Source organism: Dipodomys spectabilis, unplaced genomic scaffold, assembly GCF_019054845.1.
Source record: "Dipodomys spectabilis isolate Male_0828 unplaced genomic scaffold, ASM1905484v1 ptg000155l, whole genome shotgun sequence".
NCBI classification, from domain to species: Eukaryota; Metazoa; Chordata; class Mammalia; order Rodentia; family Heteromyidae; genus Dipodomys; species Dipodomys spectabilis.
This window is the reverse complement of record NW_024870832.1, coordinates 4140276-4166129: the sequence shown is the minus strand read 5'-3', so window position 1 is coordinate 4166129 and position 25854 is coordinate 4140276. Positions and strand designations below refer to the sequence as shown.

The following is a 25854-nucleotide window of genomic DNA, read 5'->3' as shown; positions in this document are numbered from 1 at the left end:
ACTTGGTACCTGACGCTTTTGCTGTTGGCTAGTGCTATACCAATTGAGACACACCTCCAATCCCCATTTGTCACATTTCTGAATGTTAATCATGCAACTTGCATTTGTAGAAATTGCTACTGTATCACCCAAGTCTTCCATTTTAAGATTTCCAGGTTCCTAGTGGGGCCTGGTGGCTCACAGCTGTAATCCGAGCTACTCAGGAGGTTGTAATCTGAGGATCACAGTTCAAAGTCAGCCCAAATAAAGAAGTCCTGTGAGACTCTAATCTCCAATTAACCACCTAAAAACTGGAAGTGATAGAGTGCTAGACTTGAAAAAAAAAAAAGCTCAGAGGCAGTACTCAGGCCTTGAGTTCAGGTCCCTTTACTGACAAAACAAGCAAACAAAAATGCTAAGGAGGGGCTAGCAATGTAGCTTAGTGGTAGAGTGCTTGCCTCACATGCATGAAGCCCTGGGTTTGATTCCTCCGTAAATCATACACAGAAAAAGGCCCGAAGTGGTGCTGTGGCTCAGGTGGTAGAGACACACACACACACACACACACACACACACACACACACACACACACACACACACACACACACACAGAGATTCCTGTAGTCAGACTATATCATACTTACCTAGACAAATTTTTTTTTAAAAAGTCAATTTTGTCCCCCTCTCCCATCTAAAACTACTAAATAAAATCTTTGTGGAAAGAGCTTGGGCCTCAGAAGTCTGAATTTAAGGTTCTTGAAGTGGTCAAGAGAATCTAATTTGCTACATTATTAAGTTTGGGTCATTAATTCACAACAGTTGCTTAAGTGCTTAGAAAGATTTTGCTTTTTAGATTTATAGTCTACCCTGTTGGGCCTTGAAAATGCTGGAGAAAAATCGAGCATATTAAATTTGTACTTGTACTTTGAAATGTCTCGAAGTCTGATTAAGGCCCTAAGTCCACGAAATGTTTAAGGGGGATTAAATGTACCCAATGTAACAATTCAGCTGGAATCAAGGAATAAGTGAAAATTATTGTTCTCATCTTTATATGAAAAGTTACAAGATTTAACAATTAAATAACAAGATTTATAAGTTGAACTGAAAGCCTTAAGGGGAAGCTGGGTTTTCAAATGGACAGCCTGAAACAATACTCAGATCATTTTTATTTTTTGCCAGTCATGGGACTTGAACTCAGGGCCTAGGCACTGTCCCCAAGCTTTTTCTCTCAAGGTTAGTACTCTACTACTTTGAGTCACGACTCCGCGACCAGTTTTCTGGTGGTTAATTGGAGATAAGAGTCTCATAGAGCCGGGCACTGGTGGCTCAGGCCTATAAAGTCTGTGAAACTCTTATCTCTAATAAACCACCAGAAAAACAGGAGTGGCGCTGTGGCTCAAGTGGTAGAGCGCTTGCTTTGTGCTGAAGAGCTGAAGGACAGCACCCAGGCCCAGAGTTCAAGGTCCATGACCGACCAAAAAAAAAAAAAAGAAAGAGTCTCATAGACCTCCCTGCTCAGGCTGGCTTTGAACCATGATCCTCCGATCTCAGCCTCCCGAGTAGCTAGGATTACTGGCATGAGCCACTGGTGGCTGAGAAATTCTGATATTCTTTTTCATAGCCAATTCTCTGGTCTATCCAACCCCAGCTGAGACTCCTTTGAATCCCAGACAGCAGCATCCAATCCTTATCTTAGATATCCACCCTCCCCACATCCCCCAGTACAGTTGCATTAAGCCAAGTGTGTGTGTGTGTGTGTGTCCTGGGGTTTGAACTTAGGGCCTGAGCACTGTCCCTTAACTTTTGAGTTCTCCACCATTTGATTTGCAGCTCTGCTTCCAGCTTTTTTTGGTGCTTATTTGGAGATAAGAATCTCATGGAAGCGGGTGCTGGTGGCTCACGTCTGTAATCCTAGCTACTCAGGAGGCTGAGATCTGAGAATCAGGGTTCAAAGCCAGCCTGGGCAGGAAAATTTGTGAGACTCTTATCTCCAAAAAAACCACTCAGAAAACCGGAAGTGGCGTTGTGGCTCTAGTGGTAGAGCACTAGCCTTGACCTGAAGAACTGAGGGACAGTTCCCAGGCCCAGAGTTCAAACACCACAGCTGACAAAAAAAAAAAAAAAAATCTCATGGACTTTCCTGCCCAGACTGGTATCAAACTGTGATCCTCAGATCTCAACCTCCTGAGTAGATAGGAGTACAGGCACAAGATACCAGTGCCTGACTGAGTCAGATTCTTACTCTGTAGGGCAGGCCGGCCTAGAACTCATGATCATCCTGTCTTAGCTTCCCAGGTGTTGTGATTATAAGCATGTGTCACTACACCCAGCTTGTACTGATTATAAAGTGTGAAAAGAGAAATCACAGCACTAATAGAAGTGACAAAAAAGTATGTAGATACCTCATAGAATAGAACATTTGCAAATCATGTATCTGATAAGGGACTTGGATTGAGAACACAGGTGCTGCTTGAATTAAGGAGGGGATATGTCCCAATAAACCCATCGTAAGTTGAAAATAATTATATACATATTTGGGTGCTGGTTCAGGGCCTTGAACTCATGGCCTGGGTGCTATCCCTGAGCTTCATTTTGCTCAAGTCTAGTGCTCTAGCACTTGAGCTACAATGCTACTTCCGGCCTTTGTGGGGGTTAATTGGGGATAAGAATCTGACAGCATTTCCCAACAGGCCTGGCTTCAAACCTTGATCCTCTCATCTCAGACTCCTGATTAGCTAGGATTACAGGTGTGTGCCACTGGCACCCAGCAAGTTGAAATATGGTAGAATGGGAAAATATTGAATATACCTGACCAACTGAGCACCACAGCAACCTAGAATACTGTGCTCTGTTGTTGTTCACACTGAATGACTGATGGAGTTGGGGCTCACTGTTCCTGCCCAACATGGAAAGAGAGAGTATGTAGTCATAGCAGTGGCCAAGAAAAAGACCACACTGCAACATTCAACATATGCTTTCCATTGAATGTATATTTGTTTCAGACCATTGTTGAGTCAGAGTGGAACCATCATATGTAAAGAGGCTTCACCACTTAATAACAAGGAGACAGCCCATTAGAATATGTATACATTTGAGCCTGTCATCCTAGCTACTCGAGAGTCTGAGATCTGAGGATCAAAGTTTGAAGCCAGCTTGGGCAGGAACATCCACGAGACTCTTATCGCCAATGAATCACCAGAAAACTGGAATTAAGGAGTGGCTCAAAGTGGTAAAGTGCTAACCTTGAGTGCAAGAGATCAGGAACAGTGTCCAGGCCCTAGGTTCAAGTCCCACAGCTGACCAAAAAAAAAAAAAAGTAGAATATGCAGGTATTTATCCAGAGAAGATAAGCAAATAGCAAATCATCCCATGAAAAGATTTGTATGGTCACTAATTATCAGATCAATGCAAATCAAATCCAATACAAACCACTTCACAGTGACTGGAGCTTTATAGATAATGTATTGAGACTCTGAAACTATATCTATTACAGGTAGAAATGCAAAACAAGCCATTTTTAGTTTCTTAGTTTTTTGTTTTTTGGGCTTTTTTTTTTTGAGACAGGCCAAGGAGACCTGGCTGGCCTCGACCTTTCAACCTTCCTGCTTCAGCCTCTAATGTGCTGGCATTACAGGTGTGGTCTGACCATCACACCCAGCTTGGTGACTCAACTTTGAAAAACAGTTTGTTCCTTAAGATGTTAACCATGAATTTATTACCCTGAAATTCCACTCGTAGGTATCTACCCAAAAGAAATGAAGCCTTCCAGCCTCAGATATGCTTTTCTGTGAATTTTATCAACAGCATTACTTATAGACAAATGGTAGAATAATCTGGATGTCCATTAACTGATATGCCCAGGTGATCACACCATGGAATGAGTATTAGTTATCAATGAAAAGTAATAGAGTACTGACTGAAATGTGGCTAAACCTTGGAAATACTACTCTATAAACAAAAGCAGCTGGTGCTAGGGTATGATTTCACTTACAGAGGATGACCAGGAAAGGCAGAGCCATAGAGACAGAGTGGGTTAGTGCTGAGGGGCTAACCGGAGAGGAGGGATGAAGAAGGGAGGGACTGTTAACAAGCACTGAGTTTCTTTTGATGGAATAAAAATGTTCAGGTATTAAGCCGGGCATGGGAGCTCTTGCCTGTAATCCTAGCTACTCAGGAGGCTAAGATCTTAGGATCAAGATTCACAGTGAGCCCAGGCAGGAAAGTCTGTGGTATTCTTAACTCCAATTAACCGTACACACACACACACACACACACACACACACACACACACACACACACACACACACACACACACACACACACACACACACACGCCACATATGCACACACACACATCACACACAGCCAGAAGTGGTGCTGTGGCTCAAGTTGTAAAACACTAGCTTTGATCACAAAAGCTCAGGGACAGTGTCCAGGCCCTGAGTTCAAGCCCCAGGACTGGAAAAAAAAAAAAAAAGTTAAGGTATAAGATAGTACAACCTTGTGAAGCTATAAACAATGTCAAATGGTACATTTTAAATGGGTGACTGGTACAAGGTTGAATTATATATCTTAATGTTATCTTAAAAGGAGACTGTGTCTCAACTCTTCTGAAATGAAGTCACTAGATTTGTTGAAAGGAATAAAAATTTAATCATTGGCTATTCTTAAAAAATTCAATCACTAGATGTTCTTAATTTTTTTTTTTTTTTTTTTTGGTCCGGTCGTGGGGCCTGAACTCTGGGCCTAGGCGCTGTCCCTCAGCTCTTCAGCTCAAGGCTAGCGCTCTACCACTTGAGCCACAGCGCCACTTCCGGCTTTTTTCTTTTTGCTTATGTGGTGCTGAGGAATGAACCCAGGGCCTCATGCATGCAAGGCAAGCGCTCTACCACTGAGCCACTTTCCCAGCCCCTCACTAGACGTTCTTAAGCCATTATTTTCCCCCCTTTTTTCAGCCAGTACTGGGGCTTGAACTCAAGGCCCAAGTGCTTTCCCTTAGATATTTTTACTCAAAGTTGGTGCTCTACCACTTGGGCCACAGCTGTACTTCTTGGTTTTGGGTGTTTAATTGTAGAAAAGAGACTCACAGACTTTCCTGCCCAGTCTGGCTTCAAACAATGATCCTCAGATCTCAGCCTCCCGAGTAGCTAATTTTAACTATATGAGGCACCAGTGCCCAGCCTTTTAAAAAAAATTGAAATAGGACTGGATGCCAGTGGCTCACGCCTATAATCCCAGCTATTCAGGGGGCTGAGTGAGATCTGAAGATTGTTTTGAAGCCAGCCCAGGAAGGAAAGTCTGTGGGACACTTATCTCCAATAAACTACTCAGAAAAAGCTGGAAGTGGCGTTGTGGCTCAAGTGGTAGAGCGCTAGCCTTGAACACTGAAAAGGTCAGGGAGAGAGCCCAGGCCCTGAGTTCAAGCCCCACCAGCAAAAAAAAAAAAAAAGTGTCTAAAAAAGTAGGTATACCTAGAAATATAAAATAATTTTACCTCTCACTGTTCAAGGTACACAAATTCTGTTTACAGAACAAATTTATCATTTGAGTTTTGTACTTTGGACCTTTTAGAATTGAATTATGCATGCAAGTGGGGGTGTGTGTTATGGAGGAACGTTTGATCTCTTAGTCCTTGCTGTTTTCCATTTCTTTCCTTCTAAACAAGATTCAAGCTAGGCACTGGTGGCTCACTCCTATCATTGTAGCTATTCAGGAGGATGGAACTGAGGATTGAAGTTTGAAGCCAAACTGAGAAGAGAAATCTGAGACTACTATTTCCAGTTAACCAGCAAAATGCCAGAAGTGGAGGTATGGCTCAAGTGGTAGAGTGTCAGCCTTGGGTAAAAAAGCCAAAGGAGAGTGCAAAGCCCTGAGTTAAAGCCTCAGTAATGGTGCGTGTGTGCACGTGCACACACACACACACACACACACACACACACACAGATTCAGTGTGCCACTTTAATACATATATCCGATATACACTGGTCAAATCCCACGTCCTTTTCTTTTATGACAGATCACCAAACTTCCCCTGAAAATAATTTCCATAGCAGACTGTATATGATTCCTTGGGCCACTGAAGAATTCCAAAGTCCATGAAATAAACTAAGTTTTGGTTTACACATAAATGTTCTGTGTTTGGCCCAGGTAAGTAAGTCCCTGGAAGTTGTTTTTTGTGTATAGTCAGATTTTTTTTTGTCGTTGTTGGTGATGGTGATTGTATGTTATTTTCCTTATTACCCTGACAACATACTTAACAGAATATGTTAAAAAGAGCATTTATTTTTTTATAATTTATATTTTATATTTAAATAAAAATAGCAAGTATTTATTTTGCTACTGGTTTCAGAGGGTTGGGTGTGTAGCTTAGCCCCAGGCTCTTGGATCAGAACATCATGGGGACAAAAGCATCCCAGGAGGAGGCTGTGTCCCTCATGGTGGACCGGAAGTAAGAGTTCGGAAAGTCAACGCCATTCCCAGAGATCTACTTCCTCTAGCTAGGCTCCATCCTCTGAAGTTCCTTAGAATAATCTCAAAGATGCTCCAACAGCTACGGAGACTAAACCTTCAATACCAAAGCCTACAGTGGACGCCTCATGTTCACACTGTTGTGGTGATTTTAGTTTAAACAGCCTTGTAAGCAAAGTGCAGAAGTGCTGTCCTGTGCTCCCAAAAAGGAGGTGTTGGGTAAGCTTCACTGGGACTTGAGTTACAGGGCTGTTGACTGTGAATTTGATGTTGTCAACCTATATTACTATTTTTTTTTGTCAGTTGTGGGACTTGAACTCAGGGCTCATGCCTATAATCCTAGCTATTCAGGAGGCTGAGATCTGAGGATTGTGGTTCAAAGCCTCCACAGGAAAGTCCATAAGACTTATCTCCAATGAGCTACTAAGAAAACTGGAAGTGGCGCTGTGGCTCAAAGTGGTAGAGCACAAAAGCTCAGGGACAGGGTCCAGGCCTTGAGTTCAAGCCCCACTACCAACAGAAACAAAACAAAAAAGCATCTGAGAACCAGCAGTCCTATTCTGGAGACTTCTAAGTCTTCTGTGTGTCCATCTCCTGAGCATTTCCCAACTCCAGATGTAGGTGAGGGCACATCTGGAATTCCTTTAGATCCAGGTTGAAAGCCCAAACGTTCCTGTTGCTCTTAGAATAAGGGTTAGAGACTCAAATAGGGCTTCAAGGCCCTCATAATGCCTGGCTTCTGCCTTTTCTTTCCCCCTTCTCCCTACTCAGTGCTGGCCAGCCTCTCCTCCGTTCCAGGACCTGTTCCCTACTCAGGGTTTTTGCCTAGGCTAAAGATCCTCCATCTCCCCTTCCCTCCCCTCCCCCCCCCCCCCCCCCCCCTTGAGAGCATTTAATCTTTTGAAGGAGACAATGATAAACTTCTGAGAAAACAATGTTGGAAATTTTATCTTATCTATGGTTAGTTAAAAAGATTTTCTCTATTTCAAACATTCAGGTGTGGTACTGCATGCCTGGAATTCCAGCACTTGGGAAGTTGATGCAGGAAGATAACAAGTTCAAAGCCAGCCTGGTTTGCCTAATGAGAGGCTGTCTCTGGAAATAAAACCCAAACCAAAACCAATCATTTGTCAAATGGAAAACAAATGTTCTGGGAGAAAATATCTTTATATTTGGCCTCATAAAATTTGTGGCTAAGCTGGGTGCTAGTGGCTCACGCCTGTAATCCTAGCTAGTCAGGAGGCTGAGATCTGAGGATCCTGATTTGAAGCCAGTGGAGGAGGAGGGCAGGAAGGTCTGAGACTCTTACCTCCGCTTAAACCACCTGAAAACTGGAAGTACAGCTGTGGCTTAAAGTGGTAGAGTACTAGCCTTGAATTAAAAAAAAAAAATGTTTCTGTAAGGTATATTAAATAGGTAGGTTTCATTAGGTAGCCAATGAAGAGAATGCCTCGCGCTATTCAGGCAGGAGAAGTTCATTTACCAAACTGCTGCCCCTGCCGTGCATGGTGAAGCATGGCTGAAAAGGAAAGCGGGCGCCCCACGGCTGGGCCAGGACTTATCTAGGCCAGGGACAGGAAGAGGTGTGGCCAGGTAGGGGAAAGGTGTAGCCACAATGGATCCGGATGTGACCTCAGGGTCTGGGACCCTCCTAAGGTCAGATGGGAGGCTTGTGACCAGAGGTGGCTGAGACCTAGCAGGGGGGAGGTGACTGTTTCCAGGTCTGCCAGTTACCTAAGGTAACAGATACTGGGCAGAAACTTAGCCAAGAGGTAGGGAGGTGTCCCTGTGCAGACCTTACAGTTTCCAATAAACAAAACTAAGAATATAAGTAAAGTGTTAACACCTGCCTATAATGAGATTATTCTATATTGATAATGAAGGAGCCAGACTAAAAAAAAAATGGATCAAGAGGGTACGATTAGTAAATTAACCCTGAAAACCCTAAGCACTTCCCCTTTATTTTTGCCAGTTCTGGGGCTTGAACTCAGGGCCTGGGCTCTGTCCCTGAGCCTCTCTGTGCTCACAGCACTGTTAACCACTTGAGCCACAGTACCACTTCCTGCCTTTTCTATTTATGTGGTACTGAGGAATCGAACCCATGGCTTCGTGAATGCCAGGCAGGCACTCTACTACCACTAAGCCACATTCCCAGCCCAACACTGGCCTTTTAATGACAAAGACAGATGAATTTCTCTTAACCTACAACTACACTGGATTGGAGCTGAGTCATATTGAAACATATTGTGATAAAGTTTACATACCATAAAACCTATCTGTCTGTCTGTCTGTCTATCTATCTATCTATCTATCTACCTACCTATCTATCTTAGTACCTATCTATCTTGTGGTTGGAACAAGGTCTGGGCCTTGGCCCTGAGCTTTTTATTTTGCTCAAGGCTGATACTATACCACTAGAGCCACAGCTCTACTTCCTGCTTTTTGGTAGTTAATTGTCAATAGTCTCATGGAATTTCCCAACTAGACTGACTTTAAACCATGACCCTCAGATCTCAGCCTCCTAAGTAGCTATGATGACAGGCATGAGCCACCAGCACGGGGCTAGTGTTTCCTTTGTCTATGGGTTGTCCGTTCGTGTTCTTTTCAAACTGCAAATTCTTGGTTTCCTTGTTTCTTTTCTATTTTGCCTAACTAGTGATTTCTGCTCTAACATTGTTCGCTTTGGTTTTTAGTTTGCTTTTATTCCCTCTCCCTCCTTTTCCGTCTCCATCTGTCCTGTCTCTCGCTCCTGCTGTCTCCCTCTCTGCCTTGCTCTTCCCTCTCCATCTTTAATACTTTTCCATACCTCATCCAGATGGTCTGGAACTTGTGATCTTTCTACTGCAGACTTGTTAGTTCTGGAATTACAGGCATGCTGTACCACACCCAACTTTGCTTCTAGTTTCTTAAGGCAGATGGTTGGGTTATTGATTAAATCTTTTTGAAATTTGCGGTGATGGGTTTTCCTGAGCACTGCTTTTGTTGCATCTTATAGATTTTAATAGTTGTTTTCACATTACTTTTGGGGCTTGAAGTCAGGATTTCAGCCTGGCAGACACACTTCATCTTCTTATTTCGAAACATAGGCAATTGCAGTTCTGAATTACAGTTCATATGGAAGTGTCTTTTTCCACTTGTTAATTTTCAACTTACTTATGTATTTGAATCTAAAGTCTTTCATAGACAGCTATAGTTGTATTATTTTTAAAATTGGTTCTGCCAACTTATTCCTTTTATGAAAACTTTAATTCATTTATGCACAGCAGAATTAATTTACGTCTATGTGTATGTGTGCGTGTGTGTGCCCACGCGCATGCGTACCGCTGGAGATGGAGCTCACGGTCTCATATATGTAAACTCAGGGACTGGGCACTGTCCATTAGCTTTTTCACTCAAGGCTGGCATGCTATCACTTGAGCTCCAGCTCCAGCTCCAGATTTTTGGTGGTTAATTGGAGACAAAAGTCTCACAGACTTTTGTTCCTCCTCCCAGGTTGGTTTCAAACCATGATTCTTAGACCTCAGCCTTCTGAGTAGCTAGGATCACAGGGATGAGCCACTGATACCTGGCTATAATAAATCTTTTTTTTTGGGGGGGGGGGTGTTGGTCCGGTTGTGGGGCCTGAACTCTGGGCCTGGGCGCTGTCCCTCAGCTCTTCAGCTCAAGGCTAGCGCTCTACCACTTGAGCCACAGCACTTCTGGCTTTTTTTCTTTTTGCTTATGTGGTGCTGAGGAATTGAACCCAGGGCTTCAGGCATGCAAGGCAAGTGCTCTACCACTGAGCCACCTTCCCAGCCCCAATAATAAATCATAATACAATATATATTCTATAATAAAATATATCACATAACATTCTATAATAATGTCTTTATATATTATATATACCTTTGTTTTATTTTTTTTTTATGGATTTTTGTATGTTGGTACTAGGGCTTGAACTCAGGGCCTGAGCACTGTCCCTGAGCTTTTGTGCCCAAGGCTAGCACTCTACTACTTGAGCCACAGCTTCACTTCTGGCTTTTTTGGTGGAACTGGCGATGAGTCTCAAGGGCTGGGAATGTGGCTTAGTGGTAGAGTGCTTGCCTAGCATGCATGAAGCTCCAGGTTTGATTCCTCAGTACCACGTACCACATAAGCAGAAAAAGCCAGAAGTGGTGCTGTGGCTCAAGTGATAGAGTACTAGCCTTGATCAAAAGCAGCTCAGGGCCAGTGCCCAGGCCCTGAGTTCAAGCCCCAGGACTGGCAACGGAAAAAAAAAAAAAAAAAGATTTGACAAGCTGCTTCTATAGTCATCTGATGGCTGTTTGATTCATATTTGTTCTCCCAACTAGACTATAAGCTCTGAGGGAAGAGAATGCCTGTTTTAGCTCATCCTTAAACAAAACCTTCATATTTATACCTGTCTGATATAGTATATATATAGTATATATATGTTAATTTATCTTACTGAACTAATATTTGTTGTGTCTATTTCATGGAATTCTGCAGACAGGCTGGGGACCACAGGGGTAAAGGGTTTTTAAAACAGCATCTCGGCTGGGAAGGTGGCTCAGTGGTAGAGTGCTTGCTTTGCATGCATGAGGCCCTGGGTTCGATTCCTCAGCACCACATAAGCAGAAAAAGCCAAAAGTGGCGCTGTGGCTCAAGTGGTAAAGTGCTAGCCTTGAGCTGAAGAGCTGAGGGACAGTGCCCAGGCCCAGAGTTCAGGCAATGGACAAAAAACAAAAAACAAAAGAAAAAACCCGAAAAAACAAACAACAACAAAAACCCAGCATCTCCCCATATCTACAAAGCTACAGCATAGAATTATGTGTGGGAGCCCTGGGACAAGGATATATAGAAGGCAGAGGGTCATCATCATGGTCACTTTGGGTCTGGGCCTCTCTGGGCTCTGCTTTTTTTGACTGCAAAGAAAGGAACCTGGGCATTATTCTGAGACACGAGGGCATTTTTAGGATGGATGGGTTTGCGGCAAATGGGGAGAATGAGGGAAGGGGGTAATGACACATTGTACTCATAAATTGATACGTTGAATTGAAGCCCCTTTGTAAAATTACTTTAAAAAAAGCTAATCAATGCATAAAGTAAAATATAAATCTAGGGCTTAAACCTGTAGCACTGACCACACTGCTTTCTGGTAATCAGCTAGCCGTGATCTTCAGCGCCCTCTGGTGGGCCCTGAGTGACAGCGGCGAGACAACTGGAATGTCATTGAAAACTGGTCATTTTAATATAAAGTAAGGTCTGCATAAGGGTAGGACTGGTACAAGATCTGGGGTTTTGTGTGTATATGCCAGTTCTGGGACTTGACTTCAGGTCCTGGACACAGTCCCTGAGCTGCTTTTGCTCAAGGCTAGTACTCTACGACCTGAGTTCAAGTCCACTTCTGTCTTTTTTGGTGATTAATTGGAGATTAAGAGTGTCACAGACTTTCCTGCCCAGGCTGGCTTTGAACCAAGATCCTCAGATCTCAACTTCTCGAGTAGCTTGGATTATAGGTGGGAGCTACTGGTGCCTAATTTGAGTTGTTGTTGAAGAGCTGGGCATTCTGCCCCATGCTGTCAGTCAAAATGAATATTTTGAAATGTTTTGATAAGCAAGTATTTGTAGTTCTGCTTCAGAAATGAGCTCAATCCATTTCTTCTTGTCTCTACTCTTCTGAACTTTTTTTCTTTGCCAATCACGGGGCTTGAACTCAGGGCCTAGGGCACTGTCCCTGAGCTTCTTTTTACTCAAGGCTAGCACTCTACTACTTGAGCCACAGTGCCACTTGTGGCTTTTTCTGTTTATGTGGTACTGAGGAACCAAACCTGGGGCTTCATGCATGGTAGGCAAGCACTCTACCACTAAGCAATATTCCCAGCCCCTTCTGAACTCCTGTGTGCGGTCCTGCCCAACTCTCTTGAGTTTACTTCTTCGTGCTTTTCCAATACCTTTCTGCTTCAGAGCTTTTATACTACCTCTTCCCTCTACTTAGAACTTTTCATTTCCCCCTCTACCTCTTGGTTCACACTCCTTTGACTTAGAGCTCTGAGAGATCTCGCCTAATCTCTAAAATATCAGTTCGGTGTCTTTTCTGTCAGACCTGGGACTTGAACTCAGGACCTGAATACTGTTTCTGAGCTTCTTTTTTTTCCCTTTTCTCCTTTTGGCTCGACTAGCACTCTACCACTTGAGCAACAGCTCCATTTCTGACTTTTTGGTGGAAACAAGAATCTCATGGACTTTCCTGCCTGGGTTGGCATTGAACCATGATCCTCAGATCTCAGCCTCTTGAGTAGCTAGGATTACAGGCATGAGCCACTGGTGATGGCTAGTATGCTATCTTTTACACCCTTTTTGCACTTGATGTGAAGGAACACACCAGAGCCTTCTTTAGAGAAAAGTCTAGAGGTTTATTTAACAATCACAGTCACTATTTGTACATGGTCAGTCATTTCTTCACGGGGTGGACTTTATACCAGGCAGACGTCTTGAGTTTTCTCTGTGAAATCCCTGTCTGGCTTCCCACCCATCATGTCCCTCCACACCCCTTGGGGGAGGGCCATGATCTTCAGGATCCTCCCCCACTCTCCCCACTGTGGGTGGGCACAGCTAGATCCATACCATCTGGGGTGGAGGATGTTTAAAATGACCTTGCCACTTGGGATGTAGGTCATTCTCACCTCAAGGGCTCACAGTTGGGCCTCGGCTCTAGATTACATTGGTGAAAGGAAATATTCACTGGATTTTTCACCAGGAACATCTGTTTGACGGCAAGAAGTCTAGAATAACATTGCCCTCTTGTCCACGTCGGTGTCCTTCCACTCCTCTTGGTCTTCAGAAGACATTAAAAAATAAATGCATGGGTCCAAAGACTTCTAACAAGTCACTCCACCCGTGCAAATGAGGGGCTGAGGACTCAAGGACGCCCCCCCCCCCCCCCTTTCTCAGCCACTATAACAAAGTGCTTTGCTCTTCTTCAGAGACTCCCAAGACGAGAGAAATGGAGCTGGGTGGACAGGAGGAAATAGAAGACAGGAAGAGGTGTGGAGGGAAGGCAGGCCGCACTGGGGAGACCCAGAGACTATAGCCCTCACAAGTTCACTTTCTCTGGGTCTCCCCAGTAGCTCCAGGGGCCCTCCTGCAAATAGACCCCTCCTCCTACTTTCCTCTGAGCTATTTCTTCCTAAAAGAAAGAATCAACCATGTGTGGGATCGTTTCCAGATTGCATTCCCACTGGAGGCAGAAGATGGAATGGCTTCCCCCTCCGCCCCAACTTTGCAGCCCTCCATAGGTCTAGTGGAGCATGCCTGCGCCCCATTGTTCGGTGACCTAAAGAAACGCTTTAAAGGAAAAGAGGGTTACAGTCGCTGATGACATCTCCACACATCCTGGCTTTTTCTTTTTCTTTTTAGTTTTCACCAGGCATACTCAATCCATGACAGATGGTTTCCAACTATGACATAACTGAAGGGCTCAAGATGGCGCAGAGCCAGAGTCCTGGCCTGCACTCCCCCATGTCACGCTTGTTGAGTCTCAGCCCTGTCTGAATGTGAAGCAGACTTGGAAGGAAAACCCAAAGGAAGGGGACAAGGAAGGCCTAGGGTGGCTTGTGGCTTCTCCTGCATGCAAAGGACTCTAGGAACAGGGCTACCCAGGGACCTAGTCCCTTGACTAGGTCTTGACCCTAATGACAAGGCACAGGTCAAGCACTCTACTTGGGGGGCTGGCATGGGAGTTATAGGTATGGCCCCCAACAGGGCCAAAGAGGTAAGGTGTTTTCTCAGGGCTAAGAGGCCATCTGAGGCCGCCATTTCATCGAGGTGATCTTTCCTTGGTATTCCTGCGCTGACTGGGCCTGCCAGGCCACCAAGCCCTTCCTGGGCTCAGATTTTGCCCACCAATCTCTTGTTACTTGAAAAAAAAAAAAGATATTTAAGTCAGAAGTCAGTGGCTCATACCTGTCATCCTAGCTACTCAGGAGATCCAGGTTCAAAGCCAGCTAGGGCAGGAAAGTCCATGAGATTCTAAAATCAATCATCAAAAAAGCCAGAAGTGGGGCTGTGGCTCAAGTGGTAGAGCACTAACCTTGAGCAAAACAAAAAGCCCAGGGACAGCACCCAGACCCTGAGTTCAAGCCCCAGGAACAGCAAACACACACACACACACACACACACACACACACACACAGACAAGAGACTCATCATACAGGAACTTCACACACCACCAAAAAGTGTTCCTGTCCCCCCAACCCACCCCTTTCTGTCTGTCTAGCAAGGCACTAGGAAATGTTCAAGTTTAGGGATTTTGCTGTATATTTGCATTTTTAAAGGCACAGTTTTGACTTGGAAAAAATGGTGCATTGTTCTCTGATGTTTCTACTCCCCCAGTTCTAACACACTGGTAATGCTCATTCCAGATTCTAGAAGGAATGGCATCTTTTCAATCCTTTCTGTATATGTATGCCATTCTTGTGGATGACACTAGGGGGCGCATGAACAGCTCTAGCCCAGGGATGTAGTGAAATGCTCCTTTGTCAGCCATATGGTCTGTGCATGCATACTTTGTGTGTGTGTGTGTGTGTGTGTGTGTGCGTGTGTGTGTGTGTGTGCGTGTGTGTGTGTGTGTGCGTGTGTGTGTGTGTGTGTGTATTTATTTTCCCTCCCCCCAATATGGATGGCTTTGAGATCAGTCAGCATTTCAAAAGCCTACTCACAACTCTACTCCTAGAATTCTGTCTTGGTTGCTAACTGAGACCTGACATCAATCAGAATACTGATGTTAAGCATCTACCAGGCTAGCTGGTAGATACTTGGTAGTGGGCAGGATTTCCATTTGCCAATTAACATGTAGCAAAGTTGGTTTTAAGAATTCTACCTACTCATTTGGGAACCTGCTGGGAGCCATGGCAAAAGAAACATGGGCTGGCATAGAGCTGGATGTAGATTTGGCCATGAGACATTAGCTTCTTCCTTGCAAATGTCCATTGCAGCTGCCATGTTGATGGCAAGGGGGCGGGAGGAGGCTTCTGCTGAGCATCTGACCAGATCTCCTGGCATGAACTGGCAGACAGAGGTCCCTTCCCCCCTTCTCATTCCTCCAACCTTGAATTTCAGACAGTCCATAGGCTGGGGGTGGGGTGGGGCGCAGCCTGTCTGACGATTCTACCTGCATTTCACATTTTAGAAATCCACAATTGGATATCAGAATACCAGAATCTTCTGGAACATTCTAGTGGCCATGGAATCATAAGGGCTGTTCAGGAGATCTACAGTTGTGTGAGAACTAGAGATTGTACTATGGTTGGAAGGCTAGGTGTCGCTCACAGTATCCTGGAATTCTCCAGTCTGGGAGGCGAGGGGCTCGCAGCACCCCTGTTTCTCTGTTGAGGCAGAGAAATAAAGAGAGAAGGTGGGGGGGAGGGAGAGGGAGATATGGAAGAATGGATGGAGAAATCCTGTCAGCATGGCTACTTTGGAGGTCTAGGTCCAGGGCCGTCTGAATGCGCCTCTCCCCCGCCCAAAAGCTGGTGGCTGGCATGACCTTGTGCCCAGAGAGCACAGAAACAGGCATTTCAAACACCCACAGAGCCAGAGGAAGACATTTCACAGGTGGATGGCTGTGGAGGAACGTTTGGAGTCCTCTTCTGACCCCACCCGTGGCAGCTGGCCAGTGTTCAGGACTGAGGGGTCTGAAGGTTTCAGGGGTGCTTCTGATGGGGGTCACTGGGCTGAGACAGAGAACGGAAGCAGGCTGGTAATGGCAGTGACTCGGACCCAGGACTCGAGAATTGATACCCCTGCTCCTGTAGCTGGGTGTCACTGGGACTCCAGCTGCCCCCCAGCAACAAACTGGGGCACCATTTCAGGTTTGAGGTTTGCCAGAGAGCTCCCTTTTGGGGAACTGTCCACATAATGCTTGGGGGGGGGAACGTGTGAGAGAGTTGAAAGGCCCCTCGCCTTAGCTTTGCTTCAATACCAGCAAAGATGAAAACAGGCTCTACCTCTGTGTGTGTGTGTGTGTGTGTGCGCGCGGTGTGCGTGTGTGTGTGCTTGTGTGTGTGTGCGTGTGTGTGTGCGTGTGTGCGCGTGTGTGCGCGCGTGTGTGCGTGTGTGCGCGCGTGTGTGTGTGCGTGTGTGCGCGCGTGTGCGTGTGTGTGTGTGTAAGGGGTCTGCTTTCTACCCTCCCTCTAACAACTCAGGAGCATAAGGGCCTGGCAGATCCCCCTGCTCCAGCCTCAGGGCCCCTCTGTTCTGAACAATCTGGCCAGCGCCTTTCAGCCCACCGCGCCTGCCGACAGCCTGCCCTTCCTGTGGGCTGGGTGGGCCTGGACCAGCTCTGCCAGGGAAACAGCGAGACTCGAGTTTCTGTTGAACTTTTCCAATATGGTGGCGTTGGTGTGTCTTCGAACAGCCACTGCTGGGTGAGGGAGGAGGGGTTGCAGATGTTCATGAAGATTCGGTGGTCGCTTTCGCTGCAGTCCACGCAGCTGCCGCTCACTGGGTGAAACAAGGTCTGATCCTATGAGACAAGGGACGGCAGTGCAGGGAGGGGGACGCGCGCGCACGCAGGGGGAGACGCGCACGCGCGGGGGGGGGACGCGCACGGCGCGCGGGGGGGGACGCGCACCGCGCGGGGGGGGGGGAACGCGCACATCAGCGGGGGGGAGGGGGGGACGCCCGGCGCGCAGGGGGGGAGACGCGCACGCGCGGGGGGGGGGACCAGCGCACGCACGCGGGGGGAGGGGGGACGCGCTGCGCGCGCAGGGGGGGACGCACACGCACGCGGGGGGAGGGGGGACGCGCGCGCTGCACGCAGGGGGGGGACGCGCACGCGCGCAGGGAGGGGGACGAGGACGCGCGCAGCGGGGGGGGGACAGGCACGCGCGCAGGGGGGGGACGCGCACGCATGCGGGGGGAGGGGGGACGCGCGCGCGCGCAGGGGGGGGACGCGCACGCGCGGGGGGGGGACGCGCACGCACGCGGGGGGAGGGGGGGACGCGCTGCAGCGCGCAGGGGGATGCCGCGCGCAGGGGGGGACGCGCACGCCGCAGCGAGGCGGGGGGGGGAAGGCACGCGCGCGCAGGGGGGGACGCGCACGCACGCGGGGGGAGGGGGGACGCGCACGCGCGCAGCGGGGGGGGACAGGCATACGCGCGCCGGGGGGGGGGGGGTCGCGCACGCGCAGGGGGACGCCACGCGCAGGGGGACGCCACGCGCAGGGGGACGCGCACGCACGCGGGGGGAGGGGGGACCGCGCGCGCCAGGGAGGGGGGACGCGCACGCGCGAGGGGGGGGGACCAGGCACGCGCTGGGGGGGGGGACAGGCACGCGCGCGGGGGGGGGGGGGAACGCGCACGCGCAGGGGGACGCCGCGCCGACACCGACGCCGAGCGGGCTGCTCCTAGATCCGCTGATCCTCCTGCTCAGCATTCCTGAACTCTGCCCTCCACAACCACCTGCCTCTGTCAAATTCCGAGAAGCTTTCAAAGGCTTTCGCCACTAGTGTCTAAGAGTTTCTGATCCCACATACTAATCAAGACCCCCCGCCCCGCTTCCTCCCTCGCCCCCCCCCCCAGCCAGGACTGGGGGCTTGACTTCGAATCTGGATCCCTGACACCCGCCTGCTCCCCTTCCCCCCAATCCCTGCATGAACTCAGATCTGTATCCTGCTCGGCCTCTGTTTCTCTCTCTCTCCTTTCCTCTCCATTTCCCTCCCCTGAAATCTGGATCGCTGCCCACCCTCCCCTTTCTGCGCTGGTACTGAAGCTTGAACTCAGGGACTGGGCGCTGTGCCTTAGCTTCCTTGCTCAAGCTGGCTTTGAACCACCATCCTGGGTCTTAGCCTCCTGAGCAGCTAGCGGTATGGGCAGGAGCCACGCCTGGCTCTGGGCTCTCTTGAATGGCTACAAAATCAGACCTAGCGGGGTTTGTGGCAACGAATGCACTGATGAGTGTGTGAGCGGGGCGAAGCCGCGGGGTGGCCGCTGCTGACCAGCACCCCTGGCCCTGCAGGCCCCTGCTGCCCGACATCTTCTCTTACCTCCCGGATATCTCCACAGCTGGTTGCCCTTCAGGCTGTGGCAGTCATAGAGGGTGACGGGGCTGGTGTGGGAGATGGCGTCGAAGCAGAACTTCTTGGTGTGCTGAGGGTCTCCAGGCCGGATGTCCTCTCTCCAGGTGAAGGTGAAAACCTGCCACGTAGAGATAAGGATAGGATCAGTAAAAAGAAAAAAAATAGTGAGCTGAGTGCTGGCGGTTCACATCTGTCATCCAACTCAGGAACCTCAGATCTGAGGATCCTGGTTCAAAGCCAGTCTCGACAAGAAAGTCCACGAGACTCTTATCTCCAATTGATCACTGAAAAGCAAGAAGTAGAGCTGTGGCTCAAGAGGTAGACTGCCAGCTTTGAGTAAATTAGCTAAGAAAAAGTACAAGGCCCTAAGTCCAGGGTATAGGGGCATACATACATGTGCACACACGCACACACGCACACGCACACGCACACACACACACAAACTTTAGTCACATTAAATAACTGAATGAGGATCTTAACTTGGCCATATGTTGCTTTCAATTGCTAAGCTTTTATTTTCTCTCCATCAGCTTTATTGAAGACTAACTGAAAAAAAAAAAGATTGCACACATTTAAAGTGCCCATTGTATCTTTTTCTTTGGTCCAGTCGTGGGGCCTGAACTCTGGGCCTGGGCGCTGTCCCTCAGCTCTTCACCTCAAGGCTAGCGCTCTACCACTTGAGCCACAGCACCACTTTCGGCTTTTTTTTCTGCTTATGTGGTGCTGAGGAATCGAATCCAGGGCCTCATGCATGCAAGACAAGCACTCTACCACTGAGCCACCTTCCCAGCCCCCATTGTATCTTTTTTGTATGTGTGCCAGTCCTGGGACTCATGACCCGGGCACTGCCCTGAGCCTTTGTGCACAAGACTAGCACTCTACCGCTTTGAGCCACAGCTCTGCTTTGAACTGCGATCCTCAGATCTCAGCTTCCTGAGTAGCCAGGATTACAGGTGTGAGCCACCAGCATCCAGTGTCAATCTGATGTTAATATCTAAAGCCATCCCCACGCTCAAGGGAACAGACATATCCATTGCCCGCAATGTATCTTCATGCTCCCTGCTGAGCTCTCTCCAAGTTCTGTCTCTATGCACTGTGCCTAGGCAATCACCAGTCTGTGGCACGAACTCACAGCCTGGGAACTGTTCCTAAGCATTTTTTTCCCGTCAAGTCTAATACCAATGAGTCAAGTTTCACTTTCAGCTTTTTTATTGGTTACTTGGAGATAAGAGTCTTACAGACTTTCCTGCCCCAGCTGACTCAAATGGTAATCCTCAGATCTCAGCCTCCTGAGTAGCTAAGGTGACAGGTGTGAGCCACTAGTGCTTCTAGAATTTTACATAAAAGGGGTCTCATATATGAGTTGTATTTCTCTTTGGTCCGATTTTTGTTGTTGGCTGTGAGCCTTAAACTCTGGTCCTGGGCACTGTCCCTGAGCTCTTCAGCTCAAGGCTAGTGAACTCTACCACTTGGAGCCACAGAGCCACTTCCAGTTTTCTGGTGATTTATTGGAGGTAAGAGTTTCCCAGCTCTTTTCTTTTTCTTATCTTTAATTATTATATATTTTTGTTCCCTTCCTCCTCTTCTTCCCTCTTTTTTTTTTTTTTGGTTGTTGTTGGTTATGGGGCTTGAACTCTGGGCCTGGGCACAGTCCCTCAGCTCTTCAGCTCAAGGTGAATGCTCTACCACTTGAGCCATAGCGCCACTTCCAGTTTTCTGGTGGTTAATTGGAGATAAGAGTTTCACAGACTTTCCTGCCCAGGCTGGTTTTGAACTGCGATCCTCAGATCTCAGCCTCCTGAGTGGCTAGGATTATAGGCACCTGGCTCTCTCCTCTTTTCTTCTGTTTTTGCGTACTGGTACTCGCTTTTTTCTCCTACTCCTCATCATCCTTCTTTTTTTTTTTTTTTGGTCCGGTCGTAGGGCCTGAACTCTGGGCCTGGGCGCTGTCCCTCAGCTCTTCAGCTCAAGGTTAGTGCTCTACCACTTGAGCCACAGCCCCACTTCCAGCTTTTTTCTTTTTGCTTATGTGGTGCTGAGGAATCGAACCCAGGGCCTCAGGCATGCAAGGCAAGCGCTCTACCACTGAGCCACCTTCTCAGCCCATCATCCTTCTTTTTGTCCTATTCCTTTTTGGGGGGCTGGTACTGAAGTTGGAACTCAGGGATTCACATACTTGCTTAGTTTTTTGTTTTTGTTTTTTTTTTTGCCAGTCCTGGGGCTTGAACTCAGGGCCTTGGGCACTGTCCCTGAGCTTCTTTTGCTCAAGGCTAGCACTCTATCACTTTAGCCATAGTGCCATTTCTGGCTTTTTCTCTGTGTGTGGTACTGAGGAATGGCACCCAGGGTTTCATGCATGTTAGGCAAGTACTCTACCATTAAGCCACATTCCCAGCCCTAGTTTTTTTTTTTTTTTTTAATTAAGAGAAAAAAACAACGAAATTCAAGTCTGGAGCTCCACTACTTGAGCCACTCCCTACTTCTGGCTTTTTGCTTGTTCACTGGAGATAGGAGCCTCACCAATTTGTTTGCATAAGCTGGCTTCCATCCATGATCTTCAGATCTCAGCCTCCTGAGCAACTAGGATTACAGGCGTGAGGCACTGGGGGTGGGAATGGGGGTGGACCACTGGCTACTGCCTCTTAACATTCGTCTCACCGTCTCTCTACAGCTCTGTTCTGGGGGGCTGCAGATATGAGGGCACAATTTCCAGTAGGAACATGAGTTGTTAGCCCACAGGAAGTGGTACAAACCCCAGGAACCTTTTCTAAAGCCACAGACTCCCCTGGAGAACTCAGAAGAATTAGTAAGGATGAGCTACAAGCTACTCATCTGCTCTTAAGAAAGGAGAGGCAGCCAGGCACTGGTAGTGGCTCACGCCTATCATTCTAGATACTCAGGAGACTGGGATCTGAACATCACAGTTCAAAGCCAGCTCAGGAAGGAAAGTCCGTGAGACTCTTCCCTCCAATGAACCACCAGAAAACCAGAAGTGGAGCTGTGTTTAAAAGTGGTAGAGCAAAAGAGCTCAGGGATAGTGCCTAGGCCCTGAATTCAAGCCCTATGATCCAAAAAAAAGGTAAGGGATAGCATTCAGGTCCTGAGTTCAAGCCCAGTACTGGCAATCAAGAAAAAAGGAGAGGCTGACATCAGAGGGAGTGGGAGAAGCATCTGGCTGCTGGCTGTGCCATCTGAAGTCCCAGCAGGAATGATGGAATGCTGCAGTTTCTAAATTGGAAACTTAACCCTGCATGCTATTTGGAGGCAGGATCTCTGGAAGACTGAGTAGAAAAGGGTGTGGGGCAGGGCTGGGACTGTATTGGTGACTCTAAGAGTTGGGAAGCATGCTGTTTTTCAATGGGGCCCCCTCTGTCACGTCAGCACCCACAGGAAGGCCCTTAACAGAAGGCAGCCCATGCTGCACCCATGTTATCTAAATAAACTGGGTGCTGGTGGCTCATGCCTGTCAGGAAGATGAGGTCTGAGGCTTATAGTTTGAAGCCAGCCTAAGCAAGAAAGTCAATGAGACTATTAAAACTCCAATAAATTACTGTATACACACACAAAAGCCAGAAGTGGAGCTGTGGCCCAAGTTGTAGAGTGCTAGCCTTGGGCAAAATGAAACTCAGGGGGGCTGGGAAGGTGGCTCAGTGGTAGAGAGCTTGCCTTGCATGCCCGAGGCCCTGGGTTCGATTCCTCAGCACCACATAAGCAAAAAGAAAAAAGCTGGAAGTGGCGCTGTGGCTCAAGTGGTAGAGTGCTAGCCTTGAGCTGAAGAGCTGAGGGACAGCGCGCAGGCCCAGAGTTCAGGCCCCATGACCAGAACCCCCCCCCCAAAAAACAAAAAGAAACTCAGGGACAGTGCCCAGGCCCCAAATTCAAGCCCCAGGACTGGCAAAAAATGAACAAAAAACTATTAAAAACAAACACACACACACACAAAAAAACAGGCTGGGAAGGTGGCTCAGTGGTATAGTGCTTGCCTTGCATGCATGAGGCCCTGGGTTCGATTCCTCAGCACCACATAAGCAGAAAAACCAGAAGTGGTGCTATGACTCAAGTGGTAAAGCGCTAGCCTTGAGCTGAAGAGCTGAGGGACAGCACCCAGGCCCAGAGTTCAAGCCTCATAACTGACAAAAAAAAAAAGAAAGGGGCTTGGAAGGTGGCTTAGTGATAGAGTTCTTGCCTAGCATGCATGAAGCCCTGGGCTTGATGCCTCAGTACCACATAAACAGAAAAAGCCTGAAGAGGCACTGTGGCTCAAGTGTTAGAGTGCTAGCCTTGAGCAAAAGAAGCTCAGGATAGTGCCCAGGCCCTGAGTTCAAGCCCCAGGACTGGTAAAAAAAAAATTAAATAAATAGAAATAAAGACTGTGAATGTGGCTTAGTGGTAGAATGCTTGCCTAGCATGCATGAAGCCCTGGGTTCAATTCCTGAGTATCATATAAATATAAAAAGCCAGAAGTGGTGCTGTGGCTCAAGTAGTAGAGTGCTAGCCTTGATCATAGAGAGGCTCAGGGACAGTGCCCAGGACCTGAGTTCAAGCCCCAGGACTAGAAAAAAAAAAATCCCCTCAATAACAAAAAACAAACCAAAACCAACAACCTTTCTTCTCTGTAAATCACCCAGTCTGTGACATTCAGTTATAGCAACAGAAGGTGAGCATACTAAGGAGTTTCTGCCTATCCTCAGCATTCTTCTGAAACCCCATCTATAGGATTTGATCACTGCATGTGGCCAAGATGGCAGAAGATCCACAATGAGGATGTTAGCCTCGGTGGATGCAGGGTTAGTCAACACAAGATGGATCCCAGAAACTCAGGGAGGCTTCCTGTGTTGGTGGCCATGACCAGCATTCTGGTACCAACTTGGACTGGGAAAGGTAGAACCCCCCCCCCCTCCGGAACGAGGATCCAGAAAACCCATCATCGGTCCCAAGGAAGAGTTCTTACCTGCATACTATTCCAGGCGGCCTCCCCGCGGCCCCGCACACAGCTATCCAGCCTCAGTGGGGAGCCCAGGGAGCTGTGTCTCATGTCTATGCACAGCCCGGTGCCCACGTTGCGAATCTGAGGGAGAGGGGAGGGGTGAACAGTGAAACTCCCTCAAGGCAGAGACTGATGGCTCATGGTGAAATATTCTCATGTAGGAAGGGGAAGTGCCCCCCCCACAACCTTTCACAGAGGACAGTCATCCAGAGAGGAACCCCAAATGCTTGTTGTGTTTGACTCAGGCCTCTGTGTGTGTGTGGGCGCGCGCATGCGTGCACAGGCTAAAAGTTTGCCTCTCAGGCCTCACAACCGGAGACTGTGATTCAACAGATTCAGGAATCCAATTTTATTTTGATTCCCAGAGATCCGGGGAGAAGAGGCTGTGGGGACCATACCTTGGATGCTACTAGAAAAGGACATAAGCCGGACTCTAGTGGCTCACACCTGTAATCCCAGCTGCTCAGAAGGCTGAGATCTGAGGCTTGCAATGAGAGGCCAATGGGGGGGGAGGGGTGGGAAAGAAAGCTCAGGGACAGTGTGCAGACCCTGAATTCAAGCCCCAGGACCAGGAAAAAAAAAAAAAAATCAGAAATAGCCCAGATGTCCTACAATAGATGAGTGGATCAAAAAAAAAAAAAAATGTGGATTTTTTTTTTTTTTCTAGTCTTGGGATGAACTCAAGGCCTGGGCACTGTCCATGAGCTTCTTTTTGCTTAAGGCTAACACACTACCACTTGAACCACAACGTCACTTCCGGCCTTTTCTGTTTAGGTGGCACTGAGGAATTGAACCCAGGGCTTCATGCCTGCTAGGCAAGCACTCTACCACTAAGCCACATTCCTGGTCCTGGTTACCAGGAAGCGGTACGCAGACACAATAGAATTTTACACAGCCATTAGAAAGAATAAGTTTATGTCATTTGTAGGGAAATGAATGAACCTAGAACAAATCATGTTAAGTGAGGTAAGCCAGGCTCAGAGAGGTAAACGATGCATGTTTTCTCTCATATGTGGAACACAGATCTAAAATATACTGGGGCATGATAAATTTTCAGGTCTTTAGGCATTCATTCACACACTGTGAGACCAAAGGAACACCAAGGTATGACTCCTCTGTGCATCTGGTCATATAAAATATTATTTATCAAAATGAACTTCAAAAAAATGAACTATACAACTTGTGGACGGGGATGGGAAGGAAGAGGTAATGTCCAAAAAGAAAATGTACTCAGTATTTTTTTTTGTCATGGGGCTTGAACGCAGGGCCTACATGCAGACCTTGGGCATTTTTTTTTGCTCAAGGCTAGTGCTTTAACCACTTTGAGCCACAGCTCCACTTCCAGTTTTTAGGTGGTTAATGGCCTTTCCTGGCTGGGCTAGATTTGAACCATGATCCTTAGATCTCAGCCTCTTGAGTAGCTAGGATTACAGGCGTGAGCCACCAATGCCCAACTTCATTACCTGAGTTATGCAAACTCTAACTCTTCTGTACATCACCTTGATAATAAGAATTTGAAAAAAGTCACAACGAAACCTCCTTGTACAAGTTATATATGCTACCAAAAGAGGAAAAGAGGTGTGAGTTTGTGTATACTTAGAGAACTGACATTGCAGGGGAACAACAACAAAATAAAATGAAAATAAATCCCATGCAGATAAGAGTAAAGATAGGAGAGAAGAAAAGCATCCCTCTGTCTTTCTAGTGCCCTTTTCTCCCGTTTGCGTTTGACATGGACTCTGTGGGTCCCTTAGCCAGTGCCAACTGACAAACTCACCTCCCCCCAGGCTGCAGCCGGGGGCTCGACAGGCGGGTAGAACTTGGGCAGGTCCCAGGCAATGTTGGTCATAAACCACTTGAAACTTTTGCAGTTGAGAGAACTGCGGAGCTTCTTTTGGGCTACGACGTCCCCTGCAGATAGGTGGCGGTACTCCGGCCGCCGCTGGTAGATGTATTCTGCATACTCATCCATCCATACCTCTGCCACTCGCTTCAGGTTCTGGGGAAGGGCCAGGAATGAGGGGTGAGGGAAGGGTCAGGCTCACCCAGAAGGCCAGGCCAGGGTGTGGGGTGGAAAAGGCATCCTGACTCTGGTCTACCACTATGGTGGCCTCCTGTAGAGTCAGGGACACACTGATGTCAGTTAGTCAGTGACAGGCTACATATAAAAAAAGTGGTCCAGGGTTGGAGGCGTGGCTCAGGTGGTAGAGTGCCAGCCAGTGTGCAAAACTGTCAGATACTGAGTTTGATCCCTTAAGTAAAACAGAACAAAACAAAACCTAAAACAAAACTGGCCCAGGGGCTGGGAATGTAGCTCAGTGGTAGAATGCTCGCCTGGAATTCATGAAGCCCTGGGTTCGAT

At 47.7% G+C, this 25854-nt stretch overlaps 1 protein-coding gene across 1 annotated transcript in view; it reads right to left on the bottom strand.

The window, feature by feature from the left end:
* Positions 1-16537: 16537 nt before the first annotated feature.
* Galnt10 (polypeptide N-acetylgalactosaminyltransferase 10) overlaps positions 16538-25854 on the bottom strand; it is a 235968-nt gene continuing 226651 nt past the window's right edge. Inside the window, 5 exon segments of the mRNA XM_042692394.1 lie at positions 16538-16832; positions 16835-16951; positions 18453-18623; positions 23457-23573; positions 25270-25491. Of these exon segments, the coding sequence (XP_042548328.1) occupies positions 16707-16832; positions 16835-16951; positions 18453-18623; positions 23457-23573; positions 25270-25491 (753 nt within the window). The 3' untranslated portion in view covers positions 16538-16706.